The sequence below is a fragment of the Moschus berezovskii genome, chromosome 20, assembly GCF_049115385.1.
Source record: "Moschus berezovskii isolate FMDL1 chromosome 20, NW_MosBer_1.0, whole genome shotgun sequence".
NCBI lineage: Eukaryota > Metazoa > Chordata > Mammalia > Artiodactyla > Moschidae > Moschus > Moschus berezovskii.
The window spans coordinates 43,272,122-43,296,098 of record NC_142479.1 but is presented as its reverse complement, the minus strand read 5'-3'; the positions used below and the strand labels follow the sequence as shown (position 1 = coordinate 43,296,098).

Genomic DNA, 23,977 nt, shown 5'->3' with positions numbered 1-23,977 from the left:
CTGCACAGGTTGTGTAGGTCACAGCCATCTTCATAATTTCAGTGATCTTCCCAATGCGGGTATCTCCCATCTCTAAATCTCTGTGCAGAGGACTCTGAGCTCCAGACCTCTCTAGTGAATGCTTTTGACTTGAGTGTCTTACAGGCAACAGACACTCAGATTCACAAAGTTTGGTATTAAGGTTACTCACTCTGGCCTTTTGCCTCTGTGAATGGAATTAAAATACACTGGACATTCACCTGGGCTTCCCAGGTGGTGCTAGTGATAAAAAACCCACTTGCCAATGCAGGAGACTTAAGAGATGCGGATTCCATCCTGGGCGGGGAAGATCCCCAGGAAAAGGGCCTGGCAATCCACTCCAGTATTCTTGCCTGGAGAACTCCAGAACAGAGGAACCTGGTGGGTTACAGTCCATGGAGCCACAAAGAGTCAGACGTGCCTGAAGTAATTTAGCATGCATTCACAGATATCCACCTCTCTCTCCCAGATCTGAAACCTCTCTCTCCTTTGCCATTTCCATCCCATGATCAAGTCCCATACTTTCCATTCTATTAACATGTTTCAAAACTACCTTAGTCTCTATTCCTACAGCTGTTTTTCTTAGTTGAGTCACCATCTACTTGGCTGGTTTATTAAGGAATCTTAAGTTACTACTTTCACTCCAACCCCTACTGTCACCCCATCATTTCTTCTGTATTGAATTCAGTATGTTGAATTCCCCTTGAAGTTCTTACGTCTCTAGAATAAGGAGGGCACCACTTATTTATCAAACTAATTCACAATTTACTGTGTGTATTTTAATAGCATACACATAACTGAACTGTAGGCTCACTAACATCCTCATTTGATTAGTGTGGGTGAGATGTACAGTGTATGAGATCAGAAGCACTGCAGATAAGTAAAGTGTGATCACTGGATCTGCCAGGTTTCAGATGTGTAACCTTAAGTGATTAACTCAGCCTTTCCAGACTCAGTTTCTTCATCTGTAAATTGGGGGTGATCGTAATACTGTTTCATGGTACCATTGTGGGGATTTTACAAAATATTAGCACAATGCCTGGTACATTGCATAGTCAAGAAAAAAGCTTTCATCTCTCTCTAAAATAAACATTTTATTTAAAAATATACATATATTTTTAAAAAAAGAACACATGCCAACTTTGGTATTTAGCCACTGCTTCTTTTCTCTTCCTGGTCACACACATTTCTTCCTAGTTATGTATAGTTGAGCAAAGGAGCTGATGTGAAAGCTCCACATGGGGTCCCTGCAGAGAACGTATGCTGGCTCTTTGGATTTCTTTGCAAAGTGCCTCTTTGTGTTTCCAGGAGGCAGGATTTCAAGCACCCAGCTGTGCACTGCCCTCTTTCCTCGCTGCAGGCACGTTGGAGAGAACTCTAGGGAGCAGCGTGGGTTCCCTTCCTTTGGAAAACATTACAGCAGCCTCCAGGATCCCCATCATTCTATGACCTTCTCCCCAAAACCCTCTGGAGCTGTTAAAGCACACACAGGGAGCTCACAAGGCCAAAGGTTGTTGAAGGAAGCGCAGGAGACCACCAGGAGTTTGTCTTAATCCATAGCATTGTAGAAACTTAAATTCCACCAACTCCTACCATCAGAAGGGAACTTCTTCATGTTGTCAAACCCAATGAGTCTTCAGCAATTTCCCTGGGAGGTAATAGAGAAATTTTTCTCAGATCTCTTCCGGTCTTAAAGTCATTTCCTAATGCATAGTCTCACCGTTGCCAGGGCTCTCCTGAAAATGTGGATTCCAGAATCAAACCCAGCTCCTCACCACATTGAGTAGCTCTCTAGCTTATAGGACTGTCTTGTGTGTCTAGTAATATCATCTAATAAAGGGCTAGTTGAGTTTCTGCATCTCAACCACCCTGCTGGTTTCTACTGGATTTAGAAGAAAACTTAAGACTCCAGACTCTTTCATTCTGAGTTCTCTCACAGCTGACAGCAAACTTGGTGCATCTGTGGACCACAGCCAAGTCCTGAAGGGGGGGCCAAGCTGCCCTCACAATCCTGCAGCTTTTTTTTCCCTAAAAGATAGAGGCTCTCCATGGACACCCTACCCTGTAAGTGTCCCTTTTGTCCAGAGAGCTTGTTCTGAAGATCAAGATGAAGGCATGGGACAAAGTAATAATAAGTTTCCTTTATCCTTCTCTGATTTTCCAAATGTTTCTGTATTTGGCAATGAAGATAAACCCTAAAAGCTCAAACAGATGTTTTAAGTGGTAGAAAGACATCTAAATCATATGTTGCTGCTGTTTGATCACAGAAGTAAAAAAAAAAAAAAATGTCAGCATGAGTGTAGGTTTTAGCTAAAAATCTCCCTCCCCTTTGGGAAAATGAAGACCCCCTTGTCATCATAGGTAAAGGGATTCTGGTTGGAAGACTGGGAAATTACCAGGGTTCTTGCAACCTCCCAGTCCCTCAAGATCGGAACCATCTGTGGAGAGTCTACATGGTACTGGACATCTGGGACAGGGGATGTGCTCTGCACAGGTGAGACATCAAGTTATTATCTACTGGATGAGTAAATCTGATGCAGGAGTTTTCGGCCAAACCAGCACTGGTTTCCAGAAGAGGTGATAGAAACCTCTTCAACAGGTCTTTAGAAAAGAGTGTCTTGAACGCTTGGGGTAGGTTTTTGATTCCCCCTTTTTTCAGATTGGAAATAAATGTTTCTGGATAGCAAAGGCCACCAGTTCACAGGCCGTTGATTGCTCAACTGAAGACTCTCCTGCTTTCCTTATCTGTCGGGGCGATCACTTCATGGGGAGAATGGTTTCTCATCCCAAGCTTTTTTATTTCCTTTTCATAATGTAAAGTCTCAGCTGAACTGAGAGGCTGTGACCTGATTTTCCTTCCTTTCCTCCCTCTTTCCTTTCCCCTTCCTCTCCCTTTCCTTATGGTAGAATGTGTGTCATCTCAATAACACTGTTAGAAGCAGGGCTTCTACTGAGTGCAGGCTTAAGTATCTGCACAAAGGAACTTCCTGAATCCGTGGGATAAGGGTGAACCCACAGGACTGCACCACAGTTGGGAGCAGCTGCAAATGTCTGCAGGTCAGCTTTACCACAGGGTAGTCCTGGGGGTCTTGAGAGGACCACATGTGGTTAGTTTCAGGCTCTAAGGGCCTTAAGAAACTTGACCGTGGCCATCTTCTTGTCTCTGTACATCTTTTAGTCATGCCCAATTTGTCACCAGAACAGAAGACACAATTAAGAATTTAAAAGAACTTAAAAAAAAATCCCTTATAGGAAACATAAATTAACACAGATGATCAGGGAGCAACCAGCTTCATCAGCCTTTTCCCAATTATCCTCAGTTTTATCTTTCAAATCTCACATCTGATCTACGGAAAGAGAGCGTGAATATGGTGGGTGGGGCTGTGGGTGGAGGTTGAAAGCGATGATCCAGGAGGCTGCTCTGGGTTTCGTGCTGGTTTGTAGCAGCAAGTATCTTTCGTTAACTGTGAGGCGTATATGTCAGTGCCAGATAATAGCCTAAAAATATCCCAATGAAAATGCATAGCCTTACAAAGACAGAGGCCTCCTAGCCAAGTCTAGCCCTTCAGAAAGAAATACCCAAAGGAAAAAAAATAATTGACACTCAGACCAGAGTCTCAGAGATTGCTGTGAGGTTGTTTTCCAAAGGAAGGGGGATAAAAATAACATTAAAAAATTCACACAACTTGGCACATGAGAAACGGACTGACCAGCGAGCTTTGTCAAGATCCCCCCAAATGTCAATGTCTTAGGAACACACAAAGGCGAGGAATGTGTCAGGAAGGTTTTCTTCCCCATAGCTTCATCATCAAAGAAGAGATGGCAATTTTCCCCTCAGGATCTTTGGTTTTGATGACAGACATCAAAGCAAAGTGGAAAATGTACCGTGTGGCTCTTTTAAAGCACAAGGCAGAAGAAGGAATGTAAAACGACTGTCGTCTTCCACCGCTGCTCTCTGTGAGAGAAGGCAGTACCTTTCCAGTGACCAAAGGTGAAGGCTCCCTATCTCTTCACATCAGAGTCACTGTCAAGACGGGTTTGTTCATCATAAGCAGGTGGTGTGCGTCACTGGGTTGGAGCCATGAGTCATACATAGAAGCAACTTGTAGTCTGGGTGATGAATCGGGAACGCGTAGTGAGAAAGGCTGAGATCATTTCACAGCAGATGGAGGCTTAAAGGCTTTTGGTATAGAACTCTGTTGCACTGCCTTGAAGATACACACTCATACACACATGTGTATGTATATGTACATATGGATGTGTATATAAGGATACACATACCCACACATACCTATAGACACACATACATATACATATGTATATATCTATACCACATGTATATGTGTGTGTGTGTATATATACATATATAATATATATATTCCCTTCCTGCCCTCCCCACCCCCAGTAAGATGCGGCAGCTTTCAGAGTAGCAATCACCAAAAACACTCTGTGTTCACACATGTTAACAGGTTAACAATGGAATGACTTCTAAATCTTTTTTTTTTTCCAAAAAGAGAACTTCTAAAATCACAACATGTTTGGTTATTTTCTCCATAAGTGCACAGTGAACAATTTTTTTTTTATACAAAAGAAGAAAACAGTGCCTCAGTGATTTAAATAAAAAATAAAAACAGCAAGAGCTACCTTCTATAGCATGCAACACTATGAATCCGTGCATTAGAACCACAGTGAGCCTTAGAGACGATCCTGCAATCTAAGTTTTCAACTCCCAGCAAAAGCAGGGGAAGTGGCGAGGAATGCACAAGAGACCATTGTCTTTTTTCCTTTCCATCCTTTTTGACGTGCAATTGTGTTTTCTTTCAGAAACCCAGACCTAAAATACTCTTTCCTTGGAACTGTACTTTGCATTTACCTTTATAACGTAACAATTTCTGGTTTTCCCCAGAGCAACCCAAATCAGTGATTGCCAACCAAATGAGGGTATCATGACTGATGGACAGAATCATTGGTTTCTTTCCTTTGATTTCTTTGACTTCCTTTTACAGCAAGTTATTATGCAGATGGAGAATGAGTTACCTGGGAGAACCTTGACTTTCAGCTTTTTAACATATGGTTTTATTAGCAGTAGGACAGCTGGTAAATGGATGAAATCCTCTTCTCCCAACGCTGGGGCAGAGAAAGGGAGATCTTCAAAAGAGGGGTGAGAAAGGATGGAGAATTTGAAAGAAAAGTAGAGTGGGAGAAAGATAATGGAGGTGAACCCCTCCTTCCAATAAGAAAAAGAGAAGCCGCATGTCCATAAGTAATCACCCTGTTATATGAATAGTAACCCACTGTGTTTATTCCCATCATATGTGAAATGATGTTCTTTAGTGCAGTCTGCATTATTCCTGATAACAGTTTCTTGAGACCAGAGAGATACTTCTGATTTGCTTACATGGTCGTCTCTAGTCTGTGACACTAAAGGAGGTTGTGCTGGAGAATGGCAGGAGGTTTTGTCTCTCTTCTTGCTTTAGGGGTCTCTCCTGTTTCACAATGCTTAACACCGTGGCGGGGATTCCCAGGTGGCTCAGTGGTAAAGAATCCACCTGCCAATGCAGGAGACCGGAATTTGATCCCTGGGTTGGGAAGATCCTCTGGAGGAGGACAAGGCAACCCACTCCAGTATTCTTGCCTGGGAAATCCCACGGACAGAGGAGTCTGGCGGGCTACAGCCCAGGGGGTCGCAAAGAGTCGGACACAACCAACCGAGTGACCCAGCACACACATCACCACGGAGACAGTGACAGTGATCCGGCCACTGGTTAAGAAAGGGAAATTTCACGTGGGTTTCTTTGGGCCAAAGGTAGGTCGGTTGTTATCAGTGACCACATGGAGTCCTGAGTACAGGGTTGGGGGTCACTGTTGTTGGGGCGGCTTTGTGGCCAAGGGATACTGAGTTCACTTCACTTCCTTGGGAATGGATTGGTCCTGTCACTCTGTTCTGCCTTAAGAACCTGACACTGGGCCTGACCTCTATTTTGAAAGGCGGGTGATGGAGACAGGAGAAGCAGCCTTCAGGGGTATGACTTCTATCACCTTTGAAGGACTGGCTTCTGTGTGTTCCCCAGACAGCTTACAACTTCTTTCCACGGTAAGAGTAACAAATTCATAAGAAAAGCTTACAAAGTGAGATTGTGCCCCAACAGTGCCTGAAAAAAATACAAGCTAGAAAAAAAGATTAGTGTTTGAAAGGCATTGGAAGAAAAAATTTTTTTTCATTCTTGATCTGAAAAAATTTTGAAAGCATTGCTGAACTCAATAATAGTCACTGAATGTTGGCAAATATTACACTATCCGTCTGTTAAAAAAGACTCCTGTTTGTTCTCGCCGGTGGTCACAGAAGTCTCCACGCTTGCTTTTCATGCTCTCCAGCGCCTCCTCCCCTTCCTCCTCCCTCTTCTTCCTCTCTTCCTCCTCTTCCAGCTCCTCCTTCTTTGGGAGAATGTAAATATTTGTGGTCACGTGCTTTCCCCAATGGGATTCCTCTTGGCCTTCCTTAGCACTTCATCAGGTGTTTACCACTGCTGTAAGTGGAGGTCCATAGGGGAATTCAGATTGAGATCCGTGACATCCAGGAAATCAATGTTGAAGATGCTGGGGCCCCCGGTAGATAGGGAGCTGAAGCTTGGGGTAGAGCTGGGCGGCGTGAGGTCCAGCCACTCCATGCTTTCCCAAGGAGATTCTGTGAAGCTTAAGGGCAGCCCACTGCTGTCCACAGAGGAGGGTGAAAACTGAGTCTGCATGGGGGACAGGGGGCCTGGCAGGATCTCGTGTGCGTTGAAGAGGTCTTCCGCAGCCTTCCCTGAGAATCCATCCATCATCCCGTCAAAAGGAGGCTCCTCACTCCCGATTTTGAGAAGGGCGGTGTCACTCACCTTCCCCAAGGGGCTCTGGGAATTTAATAAGACTTCCAGGTGCTCGTCACTCTCAGCACCGAAGTGATCAAAGGAGAGCTGGCCTCCTGCGGACGCTGGTTCAAAGGCTGCCGAGGACTTGGGGAGGGCACCGGTGGGGCTTCGAGAAGACCCGGGCATCTTTGGGACTCTGTGAAGACATGAATGATCCTCTCTGGCGTCAGCGGGCATTTCTGTTGGTAAAACACACAGGAATTGTTCAATCGCTTCCGATCGATCTGTGATCATTCAAAGATTGATGAATGAATGACTTACAGAAGATGGCCATGCTTCTTGGGTCACAGCTCTACACCCAGTCTCACCCCTAAACTACTCTGGATATTGCAAGTTCTTCCCTTGGGTCTCTCCCCAAACCCTCTCTTGCTGAAAATTCCACTCTGCGATTATCAGACGCTCAAAGCAGGTGCTTTTACCTGCTCCTTCACTGACACCTGGCTGCCCCTGAAGACACTGCATCCTCGCTGTACCCTCACTGGGGGCTCTTTGCTGCCCTGCTAGAAGAAGAGTCATCAGGTCCTTTCCTGCCACCACTGTCTGATCGTTACTCCTCCTCCTTATTATAACTTCTCAGTGGTTTTGAAGATCATTCTGCTCTAAGTCCAACCCCCACCCCTACCCCCTGTCTCCTTGTCCCTCCTCCTCATCCACAAAAAACTGCTCCCCAGTTCACTGCCTTTCTTCCTCTTCAACTCTTGTCATTCTCCGTGACTTCAGCATCCCGGAAGTGACTTGTTGTCCACGGGGCCTCTCCGTTCCCTGACACCCCATCCCCCTCAATGCAAGTGATGCTGCCATTGCCCCTCTGCTGGACACACCCTGGACCTTGTGGCCCCAAACGCTGCATTCTCTGAAAGTTCCGTTTCATCCACCATTTCCAACTCCCTATCCATCGCCTCCCACTCCTCAAGTTCACTTCGTAAGGACCCTCTGACAACGAATTCTCAGCCATTTTGAGTCACCCCAGTCTACCGACTCCACGATTTTATCACTGTCCATCAGCTTCTTCTGGTTTTTATTTATTTGGGCCACTACATGCGGCATGCGGATCTTAGTTCCCTGAACCAGAGATGGAACCTGCCTTCCCTGCAGTGGAAGCATGGCATCACAAGCGCTGGATCACCAGGCAATTCCCTGGCTTCTGCTCCTTTCCTTGTGCAGTCTGTACTCTTGATCCACTACTCTAATTACTCTCTCATACATCCTCAATCCCCCTGCCCTTTCCTTCCATCACCGTGCTCCCTTGGCAAAACCCCACACCTGGATGAATCTGACCGTCTGTTTTCTCCAAGTCCTTCCAGGATTGGCTGGACTTTTAAGAAAAAAATTGCACAGGGAAGTTGCCCAGTTCATTTTTAAATTCATGATGTCAAGCCTATAGGTGGCACTTAATACTGCCTAGGAGGGGTCGTCCCAGGTGGCGCTAGTGGTAAAGAACCGGCCATCTCCATTGTAAGATGTAAAAGATGCAGGAGATGTAAAAGACAGCAGGTTGAATCCCTAGGTTGGAAAGGTCCCCTGGAGGAGCCTGGCAGGCTACCGTCCATAGGGTCGCAAAGAGTCAGACACGACTGAAACGACTTAGCACACATGCACTCAGGCACAGGGAGAGGGTGGTCCTACTGTTGTTTCTTGTGATCATTCATCACTGTTCTTCTTTCCTGGAATTTCCCAGGCTCCACTCCCACACAAGGAGTGCAAGGTCCTGTTTGCAGACCTTGCCACAAACTTCATTAAAAGCATAAGGGTGTCTTCACTGCCATATTTAAACTGGATAATAAACAAGGACCTACTGTATGGCACAGGGAACTCTGATCAGTGTTATTGTGTGGCAGCCAGGATGGGAGGGGAGTTTGGGGGAGAACGGATACATGTATATCCATGGCTGAGTCCCTTTGCTGTTCACTTGAAACTTTCACAGCATTGTTAATCAGCTATACCCCAACACAAAATAAAAAGTTCAAATACAAAATATGATGGTGTCTGATAGGAACCCGCTCATCTTTCCATCATGAAACTTAACAACGATACAGATATCTGCGTCCACGTTTTTCTTCTTCCCTCTTGTTAGAAGGGAGGAACTGCCTGTTTCCTTGCATGGTGCCCATCTCTCTTGCCAGAGAGCAAACCCCCTAAAGGTGGAGACTTTGCCTGCTTCAGCGATGGGCCTAGCCGGATGCCTGGCCACTTTCTCTCTGAAACTTGCAATGCTGTCACTTAAGCGTTCGGCACTGAAGAATTGATGTTTTCGAACTGTGGTGTTGGAGAAGACTCTTGAGAGTCCTCTGGACAGCAAGGAGATCAAACCAATCCTAAAGGAAATCAACCCTGAATTCTCATTGGAAGGACTGATGCCGAAGCTCTAGTACTTCAGCCACCTGATGCAAAGAGCCGACTCATTGGAAAGGACCTTGATGCTGTGAAAGATTGAAGGTAGGAAGAGAAGGGAATGATAGAGGATGAGATGATTGGATGGCATCACTGACTCAATGGTCATGAGTTTGAGCAAACTCAGAGAGATAGTGAAGGACAAGGAAGCCTGGCGTGCTGTAGTCCATGGGGTGGCAAAGAGTTGGACACGACTTAGGGACTGAAAAACAGCAACAACTTGCTCCAATATGGAGTCTTTTCTTCTTACCCACACATTCTCCTTACACGATCATAGTCATCTCGTGTGCTTTCAAATTTTAGGCACAACGAACTGAATGTAACTGTTTAAAAAGAAATAAATGAATGACTTAAAAGGAGGCAAAAAAGAACACAATGATCACTGTCACTGCTTGAATGGTGTGGGAAAATGAAAGGCCCATCGGTGGGAGATTCATTTTGGGTAGACTTGCTTTACCTGCTTCCTTCTTCTCATAATAAGAAGAGAGAGACATTGGGATTAGAACAGTAGGGGGAATGGTCTAGCAAGAAAAACATTTAGGAAAACAAGGACCAAGCCGAAAGATGAAAACTGTTAAAACGATTGCTGAAAAGTTTTCTGAGGACAATGGGACAAAGGTGATGAGGGATCACCCTCTAGGACTTCTTTTATCCGTTCCAAACATGGACAGGAGGCTCAGAGGCAGGGATGCTCCACCCTGACACGGCTCTTTAGTCCAACTCACAATGAGCATCTGACCTGGGCCCTAAGAGTCCACACCCTAGAGTGCACACAGGGGCAGGGCATCCTGATATCTTACCTCCACTTTCAATGAGGACATCCAGGAGTTCGTCCATCTGCTGGCTCCGGGTCATTTGCTGTTGCCAATTAACCAAAGGAGAACAGAGAAATTAAAACGTAGCGACTGCTTCTGTAGGAAGTCATCGGAAGCAGTATGACAGAGGTTTGGTTAGCATGTTTTTTTTTTTTTAATTGTGGTAAACTACAAACAACATAAAAATTTACCATCTTACCCATTTCAGAGTATAGTGTGCAAATGCATTAAGTTCATTCACGTGGTTGTGCAACTGGCACCACCGTTCAGCTCTGGAACTTTTTCATCTTGCAAAACTGAAACTCTGACCCCATTAAACACTAACTCCCCATCTCCTCCTCCCTGTAGCTCCTGGACACCACTTTTCTGTTATCTGTCACTGTGGATTTGATGACTCTAGTTATCTCATATAAGTGGACTGATACAGTATCTTTGGGACTTTCCTAATAGCTCAGTTGGTAAAGAATCTGCCTGCAATGCAGGACACCCCAGTTTGATTCCGGGGTCAGGAAGGTCCGCAGGAGAAGGGATAGGCTACCCACTCCAGTATTCTGGAAAATTCCATGGACTGTACAGACCATGAATAGGTCGCGAAGAGTCAGACACAACTGAGCCACTTTCACTTTCAGTGTCTTTCCCTTTATGGCTGGCTTATTTTACTTCGTATAATGTCTTCAAGGTTCACCCACGTTGCAGCAGGGGTCAGAATCTCCTTCCTTATTAATTCTGAGTAATATTCATTGTGGGGCTTCCCAGGTGGCCCGAGTGATAAAGAACCCACCTGGCAATGCAGGAGACTATACGAGACTTAGGTTCAATCCCTAGATGGGGAAGATCCCCTGGAGGAGGGCATGGCAACCCACTCTAGTATTCTTGCCTGGAGAATCCCATGGACAGAGGAGGCTAGCAGGGTATAGTCTATAAGGTTGCACAGAGTCAGAAATGACCGAAGCAACTTAGCATGCAGGCACAATATTCATTGTATGCATAGAATACGTATTTCATTTATCCATTCATCCTTCAATGAACACTTGGGTTGGTTCTACCTTTTGGCCTTCGTGAATACAGACATAACTGGCTAAAGGTTTTGGAAGCATGCATTTTTGGACAGGAAAATTACTAAATAAAACAATCTGACACAACAAGAGAAGGGGGGAAGGAGGAAGAATGATCCCTAGCCCAGAGTCATTTAGAGTAAATTCAGTTGTTTGAGAAGTTTCCATTCCAGGAGATGGGCACCTTAATATATAAATAGCATGGCCATTTTTATCACTTTGAAGTGACTTGGCTAGGACACAAAATAAGCTCAACAATTAAGCATCTTTTCTGATCACAACAGCATGAAACTAGAAATTAATCAGAGAAAAAGCAATGGAAAAAAATGCTTATGTGGAGGCTACAAAACATGCTACTAAAACATGAATTGGTCAGTGATGAAATCAAAGAGGGAATGAAAAGATACCTAGAGACAAAGAAAAGGTGGACTTAGTCTAAAAGTCAGACTATAAAGAAAGCTGAGCACTGAAGAACTGATGCTTTTGAACTGTGGTGTTGGAGAAGACTCTTGAGAGTCCCTTGGACTGCAAGGAGATCCAACCAATCCCTCCTAAAGGAAATCAGTCCTGAATATTCATTGGAAGGACTGATGCTGAAGCTGAAACTCCAATACTTTGGCCACCTGATGAAAAGAACTGACTCATTGGAAAAGACTCTGATGTTGGGAAAGATTGAAGGCAGAAGGAAAAGAGGGCAACAAAGGATGACATGGTTGGATGGCATCACCGACTTGATGGACAGGAGTTTGAGCAAGCTCCGGGAGTTGGTGATGGACAGGGAAGCCTGGCATCTTGCAGTCCGTGGGGTCAAAAAGAGTCAGACACGACTGAGAGACTGAACTGAGAGACAAATGCCAATAAAAACACAAGCATGCAAAATCTATGGGATGCAGCAAAAACAGTTCTTAAGAGGTAGTTCATAGGGATACTGAAATTCTTCAATAAAATAAGAAGAATCTTAAATGAACAACCTAACCTATCATCTAAAACAGTTAGAGGGACTTTCCTGGTGGTCCAGTGGTTAAGACTCTGCACTCCCAATAAAGAGGGTGTGGGTCCTATCCCTGGTTGGGGAATCAGATCTCTCATGCTGTGCAGCGTGGCCAAAAAAAAAAAAAAAACAACTAAGAAAGGGGGCTGGGTGAAAAAAAAAAAAACAATTAGAAAAAGAGCAAACAAAACCTAAACTGAGCAGAAGGAAGGACACTAAAGATCAGAGAGGAATTACATAAGAGAGAGATGAACTAACAATAGAAAAAAAAATCAATAAATCCAAGAGCTGGTTCTTTCAAACAGTGAACAAAATCGACAAACCTTTGGCTCACCAAGAAGAAAGGACCCAAATAAAGAAAATAAGAAATGAAGTGACTTGGATCTGCCTCCCATTTGGGTGCTGAGGATGTGGCTCCCGTTTGTACTTGTGGTAAACACACCTTCCCCTCGGGCTCATCTGTTAAGTAGACTCTGTCTGTGGAAGTCCACTTTGCCTGGCCCTCTTCTTTTCTTTTGAAACCACAAAGAATCCATTTGATGTTTACAGATACCAGGGGATAGGAATGAGAAGGACAAAGGCATACACGAACCTCAGTCCCTGGGATTGCTGAGCTTTGAAGCTAGGAAGAACCTTAGAAACAGTTACCCCGGCAATTACTCCCATGTGTTAACGTTTGAGTACGCATCTCGCGTCAGGACAATGCGATCAATGCTATGTCACCTAGAACCCTTATCCGGTAGATATCATCTTCATTTCACAGAAGAGAAGTGGAATTCTTGACCAGTGTTTGTGGCAGTGGCAGCTGGCACCAAGTCTGCGCATTTGGGTGCTAAGTCAACCTCTTCTCTCTCGGCCTCACACAGCGTCTCTACACAAACCATGCTTCTTCACAGCGAGCATCTGGACAGTCTGCTTGTTCCGGCAGGGGAGGCCACAGAATCTACACGCGTGAAGCCACATCATATAAAACCACATGCACTGAGTCAGTCTGTTCTTCCATGAAGATCAAATGGTGCGCTTACCTGCTTCACTGCATCTTCATAGGATGGCGGCTGGGCTATTTCTGAAACTGCGGAAGTGGACTTGGAAAAAGTTGGGGATGGAATTGGAAACTTTGGCCCTGCCTTATCAGAAGAGTGCAGACCCGCCATCTGCGTGAGTAAAATTCAGAGAAAGACGATCAATCCAAGCATCAGACATTGTATATAGCTCCTGTTTTAGAAACTATGGACTCAACTGTAGAAAAAATTGATTAAGGGGAAAAAAGATCTGGGGCTTAAACATACATCACAGATATGTTACAGATATACATCAACAACAGGACATGTCACTGTGGACGCGACGCTGGAGGCGTCTCAGGATGGGAGCCTCAGAAATTCATTCCCTTCCTTGAAAGTGCACCCTGTCTGCTGGGAGAAAACGAGATGAGAAAAGAAAACGAAGCAAAGTGTCTGTCCAGTCCAACACAAAGAGTTCCATCAACCCAGGCATTTCCACAGTAATTTATCTCTCAGCCTGTGTCGTTCCTAAGTGAGAGTGTTAGTTGCTCAATCATATCCAACTCTTTGCACCCCATGGACTGTTGCCCTCCAGGCTCTTCCGTCCATGGGATTTCCCAGGCAAGAATATTAGAATGGGTAGCCATTCCCTTCTTCAGGGGATCTTGCCAAACCAGGGATCGAACCCAGGTCTCTCGGATTGATGGCAGATTCTTTACCATCTGAGCTACCAGGGAAGCCCATTTCATTCCTAAGTGAGTGTATATGCAGATATTGCTGGAGTGTCTCTTCATAAGCCAGCCCTGTGTGCTGTGAGTGCGTTCTGTTGGGGTACCCGGGACATTGCAGAGTCTCCATCCCCAAAGCATGCCCTGCCCTGTGGCATGCAGCACTTTTGTGTCATGGTCATCTCATGTCTTCCATCATTTTTTTTTTAAGACTAATTTTTTTTTGAACATTTTATTTTGTATTGGGGTATAGCTCATTAATGGACAGTGCTGTGATAGTTTCAGGTGAAAAGTGAAGGGACTCAGCCATACATATACATGTATCCATTCTCCCCCAAGCCCCCTTCCCATCCAGGCTGCTACATAAAAGTCTGCCTCCTCTTGGACTACCTCCCACCGCTCCTTGCATTCCCCATATCCTGTCTATTTTGCCTCTCTGATTCTCCCGCCTGCTGACATGTGTCATTTCCTCCCTTTCACAAGGCGACTCCAACCTCTCCATTCATTTCCGAGGATCCATCATTTCTCTCATTCTCCACAATTTTTTCCCCATGCTTCCTGATTCCTATCTTCAACTTCACTGAACTTGGTCTGTTCGCCACGCTCTTTTGCAAACCTGCCAAGGCCATTTTACCTGTCATAATTTCTGGGATGAACCCAGGAAATGATGCCTTGGAATACTCTCACTTATATCTGTACATCCATTTCTGTCCTTTTCAAGTAGACTTGTTTCTATCCAGAATGTCATTTCTCTCTGTTTGAACCTCAACACGGGGAGGAGAGGGGCCACACAGAGAGAAGAGGCCAAGCTGGCTCCCAGCATAAACCTTTCTCCGGCGCCTACCTTCTGCTGCACACCTGGGCTTTTGGGAGAAGGTTTGCCCCCGGCACCATGACTGCTGTCTGCCGCAGCTCCAGAGAAGGCGGGGTGAAGGCTGGGAGGCTGGGGAGAGAAGCTTGGAGGGTGGCCCTCGTGTGCCCCTGAGTTCTGTGGAGAGGAAGAAGGACAAATGAAATGGCTGATCCCTGCCCTTGGTGTCTTATCTTTCCAAACCTCCCTAAATTCCATCACCAAGGTCTCAAATCCAGCTTTGGACATTTCACCTCCTGCTCACAAACTCTCCATGGTTTCCACCCATCTGCAACGGAGGGTCTCCACATCTAACCAGGGTGAGTCTTCAAAATGCTCCACAGTCAAGCATTCTTCATTTTCCTCTGTGGGCTTGCGTGTGTGCATGTTCAGTTGCTTCAGTCAGGTCTGATTCTTTATGACCCTATGGACTGTGGCCCACCAGACTCCTCTGTGCGTGGGATTCTCCAGGCAAGAATACTGGAGTGGGTTGCCATGGCCTTCTCCAGGGGATCTTTCCAACCCAGGGATCAAACTGACTTCTCCTGTATTATAGGTGGATTCTTTACCACTGGGCCACCAGGGAAGCCCTCAGTGAGCTTAAATTCTGCTAATCCAGCCATAACTTGTACGTTTTAATTAAGCTTTTTTTCACATGGAAAATGACCTTTTCCTGATTCTCCTCTTCCAACTCCTCTTCTCAGGTCCAATCCCTTTGCAAGTCCTCCCAGACTCTTCCAGCCCCTTACGGTCGACACCCACTCTCCTAAGGCTCTGTGTAACACTTAACATCATGGTGCTCAGTGATGTTCTCTTATATTGCACTTTATCTTCTTATTTATTCATTTTTTTATCATGGAATCATTCATGTCTTCAAAGAGTGATTTGTAAGCCAGCAATTACTGTACAAGTGGTAGTTCTTCTTGATAGCATCCATATCCTTCACTTGAGCATCTTCTGGTCCAGAGGTATCTCCAGAGCTCCGTTCCGTTCCGTTCCGTTCAGTCGCTCAGTCGTGTCCGACTCTTTGCGACCCCGTGGACTGTAGCCTACCAGGCTTCTCCATCCATGGGATTCTCCAGGCAAGAATACTGGAGTGGGTTACCATTTCCTTCTCCAGGGGATCTTCCCAACCCAGGGATTGAACCCGGGTCTCCCGCATTGGAGGCAGATGCTTTAACCTCTGAGCCACCATCTCCAGAGCTACTTTTACCTTTGATGTTGAGAACACCACAATGACACCAATTGTCAATGAGGATGAGAATCCATGTTAAATTCCAACTCCACCCAGAGTGCTGACTCAGGAGTGAGCATCCTTCATGTGAATGTGTTGCTCTGGTGGGTTCATAAAAATGTATTTGCATTACCCCGCCTCATGCCCCCAGGATAGAGACTATTCAACATGAAAGAGGCACACGTTTTATTAATAGTATCAGATAATCCTTGGTTGCCGTGGCCCTGGGCAACTGGCTTCACCTTCCTGGGCCTTATTTTCCTCAATAGTGAAGAATAATAAATTGGAATTGGTAAGGTTGTTTTAGAATTCGTAAGGACTTGCCTGGTGGCTCAGACGGTAAAGCATCTGCCTACAATGTGGGAGACCCGGGGTCGACCCCTGGGTGGGGAAGATCCTCTGGAGAAGGAAATGGCACCCACTCCAGTACTCTCGCCTGGAGAATCCCATGGATGGAGGAGCGTGGTGGGCTACAGTCCACGGGGTCACGAAGAGTCAGACACGACTGAGCGACGTCACTCACTCACTCAAGGCTGTTTTGACAGTTAATGAGTTGCTCACATACATATCCCTTTTGAAAAAAATACACTGTGATTGTTTTAAAGGTCATCTTGTTGTTATGCTTTGACTTACTGACAGATCGATGTTGTTGCTCTGGGTCTTTGTTTTAGCACACGAGATCGTCAAAGCTCATTGTGGCATTGGGGATTTGTAGTTGCAGCTTGTGGGACTGAGCTCACTGACCAGGAATCAAACCCAGGCCCCCTGCATTGGAGTCTTAGCCCCTGGACCACAAGGGAAGTCCCGTACATGCCCCTTAATACCTGGCGTATGGCAGGGATCCAGTTAACTTTTCTTCCTATTCCCTTCCTAATAACACAGAATTCAGAACCTTTGTACTTTTCTTTCTCGAAGAGACTTAGAATTCTCTATTAATTCTCCAGTTTCATGGACAGAGGAAGTCTTGGATGCTTCCCTTGGTCTAGTCTTTGAACCGGATATTCTTCTGAGCCATCCCTATGACTCCCTTCATTCTGCTTCAGCCACACCAACTTCTTTCTGGTCCTGGACTATTCCACACATGCTCCTAGAACAGGGCCCTGGTACTTGCTGTTCTTCCTTTGCTTATAACACCTTCACCCCAAACACTTACAAGGTTTTCTCCTTCACCCCCTTCAAATGTCCCTGGCCCTTCCATTTAAACTTCTCATCTCCCTTCTCTGCTTTACCTCTGTAAGATGTTTCATCTTCTAATATATTAAATACTTTACTTAGATCTTTTGCTTATTGTCTGTCTCCCCATGAGAACAGGAATTTCTGTCTGGCTAGCTCAACACTAATCCCCAGATACTAGAACACAGTAGGTAAATATTTGCACTTTACAGACCGTTACTCAGAGAGAACAGTAAGGTCTGATAACTTTCCCTTTGGCCCTCTTGATGAATTAGTTTGGCCTATAATGAAGTTTGACACCAAGGGGTCCTGGTAACAGCCCCATGAGCCAAATCTGGACCCCAGATTGTTTTTGTAAATAAAGTTTTATTGGAACAGCCATGTGCATTCATTTACCATGTTGTCTATGGCTGCTTTGGGGTTCCAGAGGTAGAGCTAAGTGGCTGTGACAAAGACTGTACATTCCACAAAGAAAAGACATTTATCATCTAGCTCTTTACAGAATAAGTGTGCCATCCTTGTCTCGCAAGTGAGTGTGTCCGACTATAAAGTTTTATGGATCATGGTGCCCAGGAGTTACTATCAGACTTTTAGCAAACCCTCCCCATGCAAAATTCCAAGGTCAGCTCCTTAGCAGTTGCAAATTCACATCCCACTTTCAGGAAGAGCACGGGGCCAGTTCTTACCTGTGCAGTGCACACCTGGCTGCTGGCAGGTGAGGAGACCCTGTGTTCTCCCTGGGCGCCTGATGGTGGGGGAAGGAAGTAATGGTTGTTCGGCGATGGGGGCAAACTGATGTGCTGCGGGCTTTTCACAGCCTCGAGGGGCGAATGCTGCGGCGAGCACTGCGGGCTGAGGAACGTGGAAGACAGTACATTGGTCTGAACCGCGGGCTCTGCACAGTGAGCACTCCCCAGGGGCAGGAGCTGAGCGTCTTCGCGAGGCGGTGGCGGCTGGCCCTCCGAGCCGCTGCTCTGTCTTTTCACGACTGTTTGCTGGGATGAGAAAGGACAGCTGGACACAGGGTCTTCCTGCTTGATGGGGGCGGCTGGGAAGGGTGGTGGCTTCTTGTCGGGACAGCCGCTCCTCTTGTGCTTCTGAAGCTGCAGCCTCAGCTCCTCCACCTGCCTCTGTTCTTGCTGGAGCTTCCAGGTGAGCTCGTTGATCACCTTCTGCTTCTCCACCAGCATCTTGTCCTTCTCCGAGTCCAGCCCGTCCAGCTCCGGAAGCATGGAGCCGCCGTTCAGACTGCCCATGAGGGTTTCCTCAGCACATGCGGGGACCGGGGAGGGATGCAGGCCGAAGGATGGGGAGGCGTCGTTGAAGGTGTCCGGCAGGGACCCCGCCACCGACAGGTCAGACGAGGCGGGCGAGATCGGGGGGCTGGAGCTAGTGCTGCCGAAGTGGTAGAAGCCGTTGGACAGGGCGCCGGTGGAGGGGGAGGACTGGTAACTGGGCAGCGCGTTGCTGGGCGTCACCGGAAAGGTGACAGTCGTGATGTCACCGAAGTTGGGAACAGGGTTCCCAGAGCAGTCCTGGAAGGGCCGGAGTCGGTCCATGAGGGCCGTCTTGGTACCGGACACGGGCAAACCTCGTATTCGAAGCTGTTGTCTTAACTCAGAGACCTGAAGGAAACAGACTGGTATTAATGCTGCTTAGTGACAATTTTTTTTTTAAGTATTGTTACGGCAGCTTAAAGATGTCACAAATGGAATCTAACATGTCCCCTTATTTGTTTCCGATTTTTATATCATCTTGAACATTTTTAATGATTTGAAAAAAAAATCATACTCCATGTTTTCATGGTCTCAGATTACAGAAATGTCCAACTCAGATGAACCACAGGTGTTATCTGGTCTATTGCCTTGCAACCCCCATCCTGGTCCTTGCCCCCACTTAACAGATGAGAAAGCTGGTACCTGCCTGGGTTTAGACATCAACCCTCAACCGGCAACACAGGGCAGCCTGACATGCCAGGACCTCTGTGCCCTTGGTGAGCACCCTGCTCACCCCATTTTCCCCACACCTGGCAAGAGCATTAGAGCAGAGCCATGCCCCCCATGGGGGTCCAGATTCAGCAGGTCTGGGTTGGGCACTGAGAATCTGGGTCTCAAACAAGTTCCTGGAGGATGCTGTCGGTGCCAGGACCAAGCTCTGAGCATCATGGTTCTGCATTACCATGAATGTCCTAATTTTAGTGACTGGCTGGATAACAGTCATATACTGAGAGAAGTGGGTGCAGAGATGAGGCCATCAGTTCAAATCCTGGCGCTGCCTCCCGCCAACTCAGTGATCGCTCTGTGAATTGGGGTGACAGGACCTCTCTTACACATTTTTGTGGGGATGAAAATGGCTTAGGATTTGTAAAGGGCTTGGAGTAGTGCCTTACAATTGTTGGTGCAAGGTTCTTCCTTTATTATTATGTGGATTCACAAGTAATTATTTTAACCCCACATTTATATGCATAAATGTTTGTTGCTGTTGCGTTAGTCACCTAAGTTGTGTCTGATTCTTTTCGGCCCCATGGACTGTAGCCCACCAGGGTCCTCTGTCCATGGTGGATTGCCATTTCCTTCTCCAGGGGATCTTCCTGTCCCAGGGATCAAACCCGTGTTTCATGCATTGGCAGGTGGATTCTTTACCACAGGAAGCCTATAAATATGTGTACGTGTATATATATCTAAACCTCTGCTTGCAGATGAAAACGTCTGGATAAAAATAGGCTAAAATTCTAACAACAGTTCTCTTTATTTGCATTTCTAAAATAACCTTCATCAGCATATTACTTTTGTAATCAAAATGGAAAACGTATCAAATACTTAAGTGTCAATAATTCAGTACAACGGCCAGAAATCAATAGGGAGATATTCTTGTGATGTTTTGTACAAAAAGGTCTTTTTGAACCTCAAAGCTAAGAGACTAATAAAAATACTGACCACAAAACTGAAAACTATAGGTCAAAAATACTAGGAGAAAGTCCAAATAGCCATTTCATTAAAAAAAAGATAAAAAGCAGGGAAAATAATAGTAAGCTCAGTGTATCCAAAGGAAAATATTGACTCCCAAACTAAAACTGGGTAATGGACATGATCCAACCCTTCACAAACAAAAGATAAAATTAAAAGAAAAATGGAGACTTCCCTAGCAACACATTGGTTAAAACTTCACCTTCCAATGCAAGTTCGATCCCTGGTTGGGGAACTGATTCCACATGCCTTGTGGCCAAACCACCAAAAGATAAAACAGAAGCAGCATTGTAACAAATTCAATAAAGACCTGAAAAATGGTCCACATCAAAAAAAATTTTTTTAATAAAATTAAAAGAAAAATGACCTATAACATCTGAGTACCAGCTAGTATTCCAAGAAATAAATATGTACATAGCTTTGTGTTCAGCAGATGGACAAAGAAATGAATAATAACACTTCATGTCAGTGAAGTAGCAGCAAAAATAACTGCATAAAAATGTTAAGGAAAAAAAAAAGCTTTTAAACCTTGCTATTCTGAGTGTGGCCATGGGCCCAGCAGCACCAGACAGCATCTGGGAGCTTATGACAGAAATGCAGACTCTCAGGCCCTTGCCACACCTATCGAATCAGAATCTGCATTTGACCACGAGCCCCAGGTGGACCACTGGGCACGTGCCGGCTTGAGGAGTGATGCCCTAACACACTCCTTCTGGGAACAGATTGGCACAAGAATTCAGGACAGGAATGTGGTAACATGGCTTTCAAAAATAATCATGCATTCAGGTTCAGGAGTTCCACTCCAGTGTATTCAGCCTGGGGAGATAATTAGAGAAATTAAATGTGTACGTGAATTATACTTTTCATAGCAAAAATTTGGAAGCAAAAGTCCAATAGACAGAGGTCAATGAGGTGGAGAAATGATATGCCAGTACTAAAAAGAAAAACCTTACTGAAATACTAAAAGTTATGAAGAAGTCCATGATAAATAAAATAGAAAAGCATGCCAGAAGTATATGCTCACATATACTTATATAATTATTTTAAAACCAAACATGTTCACAAATATTTTAAGGCTAGAAGGAAATACTATAGAATCTGTGAGTTAATTGTCTTTTAAAATACTTTTTTATACACTATCATATTTCAGTAGTGAATATATATTACCTTAAGAGTTATTTAAAAAATTATCTTAAAAAGGATTGCAATTGCTGATTGTGTCACAAGCAGTAAGGCATGCTCTCAGCCCCCTAGCCTGGCTAGTGTTGTCTTACCATTTTCTTCTATATTCACTGGTTTGAAAAAGTGAAAAATGGCAACTCGTTATTGTTTTAATCTAGAATTACTTAAAATTAATGAGTTCTACATTTATTTTTAGAATCTGCTCTGGCACTGAATAATTTAAACTACATTATTAAATAATGCAGCTCATATTCTAAAATAAAATGAATACTTGTTCAGTCCAGTTTACTTTAAATTTCAGACTATTATGCTGTGTAGGCTTGCTTGGCAGAAAGATTTGTATTCACCTCTTTTATACATTCACTGGTGTTTTAATCATTGAATTTTTAAGTCAAACCAGCCAATCCTAAAGGAAATGAACCCTGAATATTCACTGAAAGGACTGACGCTGAAGATGAAACTCTAACACTTTTGGCCACTTGATGTGAAGAGTCAGCTTATTGGAAAAGATCCTGATGCTGGGAAAGGTTGAGGGCAGGAGAAGGGGGCAGCAGAGGATGATGGTTGGATGGCATCACCCACTTGATAGACATGAGTTTGAGCAAACTCTGGGAGCTGGTGAAGGACAGGGAACCCTAGAGTGCTACAGTTGATGGGGTCACAAAGGGTCGCACACTACTGAGTGACTGAACAACAGGGCCTTCCCTGATGGCCCAGTGTCTAAGACTCTGTGCTCCCAATGCAGGGGACCTGGGCGCCAAGCCTGGTCAGGGAACTAGATCCCACACTCTGCAACTAAAGATTCTGCATGCGGCAACCAAGACCCGGCGCTGCCAAATAAATACATAAATATTTTAAAAATATTTGTTTTACAAAACCAAAATAGAGCCAAACCCTATACCTTCAGATCATCGAGGTTGGATGGGAGTGGGCCTGGCTTGAGAGAAGAGACACCAGTTTGTCCAGAAAAGCTGTTTTTGGCAGGAGACAAAGGGGTATTGCTCAACGGTGCTGAAGAAGCGTTTGGATTTCTGGCCATCTGCTCATTTGGTTCCCTGTAAAACAAACACAGAAGAGGTACTGAAAATACAGTCAAATTTATGTATGGGATATGACATTGTGATTTATAAAAGGAAATGTATATATTTGGTCTTCAGCCTGGTTTCTGGCACAGCTCCTAAAACCCTGGGGGTTTCCTAAGTCAAGAGAACAAAAGCTGTCTTTTGTTATCCTAATGAGGTGACTGTTGGAAGTCACTTAAACTTGGAGGCTGGTGGCGTGGAGACCGAATCTTGTGATTAGAGAGTTGGAGTTCTCAGTCCCACCCCTGACCTCTAGGGAAGAGAAAAAGCTGGAGGTTGAATTGATTCACAACGGCCAATGATCTACTCAATAATGCAATGAAGCCTCTATAAAAACCCAAAAGAATGGGGTTTGGAGAGCTTCTGGGTTGTGGAGCAGGTGGAGATTTGGGGAGAGTGGTGTATCTGGAGGGACATGGATACTCTGCCTGACTCCCATGTACCTTGCCCCAGGCCTCTCTTCCATCTGGCTGTTCCCATGAGGAGCTGTGTGCTTTTACAACAGACCAGTAGACTAATAAGTAAAATATTTCTTTGAGTTCTGTGAGCAACTCTAGCAAATTAATTGGAATCCAAGGAAGAGGTTATTGGAACGTCCAGTCGATAGCTGGTCTGTCAGAAGGACAGGTGACAACTTGGACTTGTGACCGGTGTCTAGAGGGCGAGGGGCCAGTCTTGGGGGACTAAGCCCTCTAGCTGTGAGACTGAGATCCAACACCATCTCTGGGTAGAGGGCATCAGAACTGAGTTGAGCTGCGGGACCCACCACCCCACCCAGCTGGTGTCAGAGAGGTGTCTGGTGGTGTGGGGAAGACTGGGTGACCCGACCACCAGGACGTGGTGTGGTGTGGGATTCGCTGTGTCCTCTGATGGAGAAGCCACAGCCAGCCTCCATCCCCAGGTGCCCCCCACCCGCACCCCCCTGAGCTTGCCTGACTTACTTGAGTGGAGCTGCGTGCAGCCCGGGGTAGCTGAAGCGGTGCTGCTGCTGCTGGCTGAGGATCTGCAGCTGCAGGAAGAGCTGCTGCTGCTGCAGCAGCCGGGCGTAGGCAGAATCCATGGGCGGAGGGGACTTCTCCGCCTTCTGGTCCGGGGGGATGTACTGGTGGTATTTGAGCTTCTTCACCTTTGGCTTGGGGTCCTTGGGCTTTTTGTGGCGGTTCTTGCTGTCGCTCAAGGACTTGGACTGCAAAGCGGATGGAGAGATGGCATGTGCTTTTAGGTGGTGGATGGGAACGGCTTGGCATCAGGAATATTATCTCTAGATTTTATCTGATGGGTGTCCTTGAACCCCTGACATACAGTATAGCAAAGACAGGAGGCACAATGAGACCCTGGATATTAAGATACCTAACAAACAAATCCATGCAAATACATCAGGAAGGATGGACACTCCTTAGGCAGGAAGTCTTGAGTCTTAGAAGTGGCTTCAGGGAGCTTCCTTCCCAGAAGAGAGAGGTAAGTCTATGTTTCAGTGAGGCCAGCTTCCTAACCTGAAACCTAAACCTGATGACTAATGAAGATGACATTCTGTTCTCAGGCTAGATTCATAAGAAGGTTTCTTTTTTTGGGGGAAAAAA

At 45.5% G+C, this 23,977-nt stretch overlaps 1 protein-coding gene across 2 annotated transcripts in view; it reads right to left on the bottom strand.

The window, feature by feature from the left end:
- Positions 1-1,156: 1,156 nt before the first annotated feature.
- Positions 1,157-23,977, bottom strand: part of MYOCD (myocardin) — a 52,375-nt gene continuing 29,554 nt past the window's right edge. The window contains exons 7-13 of one of the 2 annotated variants that reach the window (XM_088828913.1): positions 23,339-23,583; positions 22,217-22,370; positions 17,854-18,792; positions 14,755-14,898; positions 13,207-13,335; positions 10,121-10,178; positions 1,157-7,108 (exon numbers count right to left, since the gene is read on the bottom strand). In XM_088828913.1, the coding sequence (XP_088685039.1) occupies positions 6,537-7,108; positions 10,121-10,178; positions 13,207-13,335; positions 14,755-14,898; positions 17,854-18,792; positions 22,217-22,370; positions 23,339-23,583 (2,241 nt within the window). In that variant the 3' untranslated portion in view covers positions 1,157-6,536. The remainder of the gene's footprint in view (positions 7,109-10,120; positions 10,179-13,206; positions 13,336-14,754; positions 14,899-17,853; positions 18,793-22,216; positions 22,371-23,338; positions 23,584-23,977) is intronic. The other variant, XM_088828914.1, reaches the window with a different exon arrangement.